This window comes from Cyprinodon variegatus, unplaced genomic scaffold (assembly GCF_000732505.1).
Source record: "Cyprinodon variegatus isolate N-32 unplaced genomic scaffold, C_variegatus-1.0 Scaffold0, whole genome shotgun sequence".
NCBI lineage: Eukaryota > Metazoa > Chordata > Actinopteri > Cyprinodontiformes > Cyprinodontidae > Cyprinodon > Cyprinodon variegatus.
The window spans coordinates 839,519-841,828 of record NW_015150453.1 but is presented as its reverse complement, the minus strand read 5'-3'; the positions used below and the strand labels follow the sequence as shown (position 1 = coordinate 841,828).

At 40.9% G+C, this 2,310-nt stretch overlaps 1 protein-coding gene across 1 annotated transcript in view; it reads right to left on the bottom strand.

Moving 5' to 3' along the window:
* The window catches only part of LOC107080657 (ral guanine nucleotide dissociation stimulator-like 2), a gene marked incomplete at its 5' end in the record, with an annotated part of 35,334 nt that overhangs the window by 28,651 nt on the left and 4,373 nt on the right, over positions 1-2,310 (bottom strand). Inside the window, 3 exons of the mRNA XM_015369197.1 lie at positions 602-705; positions 1,170-1,385; positions 1,499-1,608. Of these exons, the coding sequence (XP_015224683.1) occupies positions 602-705; positions 1,170-1,385; positions 1,499-1,608 (430 nt within the window). The remainder of the gene's footprint in view (positions 1-601; positions 706-1,169; positions 1,386-1,498; positions 1,609-2,310) is intronic.

Genomic DNA, 2,310 nt, shown 5'->3' with positions numbered 1-2,310 from the left:
ATCTTTTTCTTACAGTGTTCAGTGAAAATATCGCAATGCATCGCGATATTTCAAGTATCATGATGCATCGTGATAGAATCACATCATGACTTCTTTGCTAATACCCACCCATAGTTGCCACGGTCCTCTCAACTTCAGAAATTTATTTTTGCATTACGCATTAAATTGGTAAATATGCCATATAGTGACACTTAAAAGTATAATGTTCTCGCTCCAAATGATCCTAAAATTTACTTTTATGCCCTGGAAGCTGCAGCTGCTGTAGTGCATGCTGGAAAAGCTGTCAATCTCAAGAATGGACAAGTCTGCTCTGATGCATGCTGGGTAAAGAGGGAGGGGCGAGAGCAACATCTGGGGACTTTGTCTGTTCTCAGTCTGCTTTTCTTGTGAATTGGAACAGTACTAGGGCTGAGGCTGATGACGTTTCACGAGTACACAAGGACATGAGAATGCACAAGTACACATATTGAGAAACAACCTATGCCTCCTGCAAAAAAAACCCAAATCAAACTAAATAAATGAGTATTAAAGTAGATGGGGTTAAATAAACTTTCCAGAGCATCAGTGCATCTGTGAAGTTCTCCTTCAAACCACCACACACCTGTCAGTTTCCTGCCAAGTCCTCCTCAGCCTGTGGATGGGGTTACTCTGCAGCGCGGACACAATGGCGTACAGGGAGGAGAAATTCTTCCTGGCTCTGCATTCCTGTTCAAAGCACACAAAACCGGAGTGAAGAAACGTCTTAACATGCAGTCATGCTGTCAAAGGGAACGCCTACGGATGTGTGTTTGTTTCTATACTGGAGACATTATCAGGAATTAAGTTACACTTTAAGTTTAGTGAGTTCATTTTTGCAACAAGCGCCGGAAGTTGTCTTTTCCCTAAATTGGAGAAATTAGCTGGTTTTGTCATCCTCTACTAGTGATCCTAATGCTTTTTAAAGGTGCATCACTTTATATGCCTTTACAAAAAAAGACCCAAAACATTAGATCATGATAAAATAGGGTTATATACACCAAATGTTGAATTTGATTTGCTTTTTAAATCTCTAAAATGTGAAGTGACTAAGCATCATCAAAACTTCTGAAAAATCTGTTCTTATTTTCATAAAATGATGCCTTTATGGAATACAGGTGCAAGATATGGTGTTGTGCGTCCAGTCCACTGACCTCTGCGACGCTGATCCATTTCTCCAGTAGCCGGGCTCTCTGTTGGGTGCGCAGGTGCGTCGGGCAAAGGCAGGACGCCAACACCGCATTGGCCAGCTTATTGAACTGCCGTATAGTGGCCCGGACAGACCAGCAAACCCCTTCCCTGCCCTTCTTGTCTCTCTGAGACCACAGCGAGCCGAGACAGTGGTACGGCACAAGACGAACAAAGAGCTCCTGAAATACCCGGAAATATGACTCCATTATTTGTAATAAAAATGAAAAGGTTTGTTTTAAAATAGGCTGCTTTGCTGGTCATTGTGTTCTAATGAAAAATAAATCTAACTCACAGTTTCTATCTTTGTGAGCTGCTCTGCAATAAGAGCTGCTGGGAATCCCAGGACGCTGTGAGCTTCAATCTTGGAAGCATCAGGTGGAGAGGTGCTAGAACTGGTTTGATCTGCAGAGAAAAACACAACTGGCTGATTTCATCAGATAATCAAAGTCTGCTGGAGAGATTGATCATTTTTCATGGGTATTTAAGAGAACATGTATATTTGGGTTTTGACTGTAGGAGGTTACTGTTGGTCTATTAAGATATTTTCATAATCTGAAAAAAAAATACTGCACATTTCCTGTAGTCCAGTTTCAAAGTTTTAGCATCATTTGGGTCATTTTATGCATGTTTGTTTTTACTATAAAAGAAGAAAAGCTGAAATCACAGAAACGAAAAGCAGCAAAGTGGAGACGCAGACGATGCAAACACAAAACCCTGGATTCGATTCATGAAGCAGGCCTACCGAAAACTCCAAGTTGTCTAAACCTGAAAATAGGGAAACTCTGGTTTTCCATTTCACACAGTTTCCTCAACTTCTGGCCGTTTCTCAATGTGTGCACTTGTGCGTTCGCATGTGCTCGTGTACTTATGAGATGATTTGTGTTTATTTGACTGTTAATTATTATTCCCCCACTAAATGAAAAAAGTTTGAATTTATTATTATCTAGAGACTATTAATAAGAGGAGGAGAAATGCAGCTTCAGACGAGCTGATTTGTGGTGAAGTCCAAACTTTTCTTTGTTCTTCTCGAGAACATACTTGGCGAGGACACAAGTCCGTACTAACCTGACTCCGCCAGATCAGGAAACCTTCCATTGAAGTAAT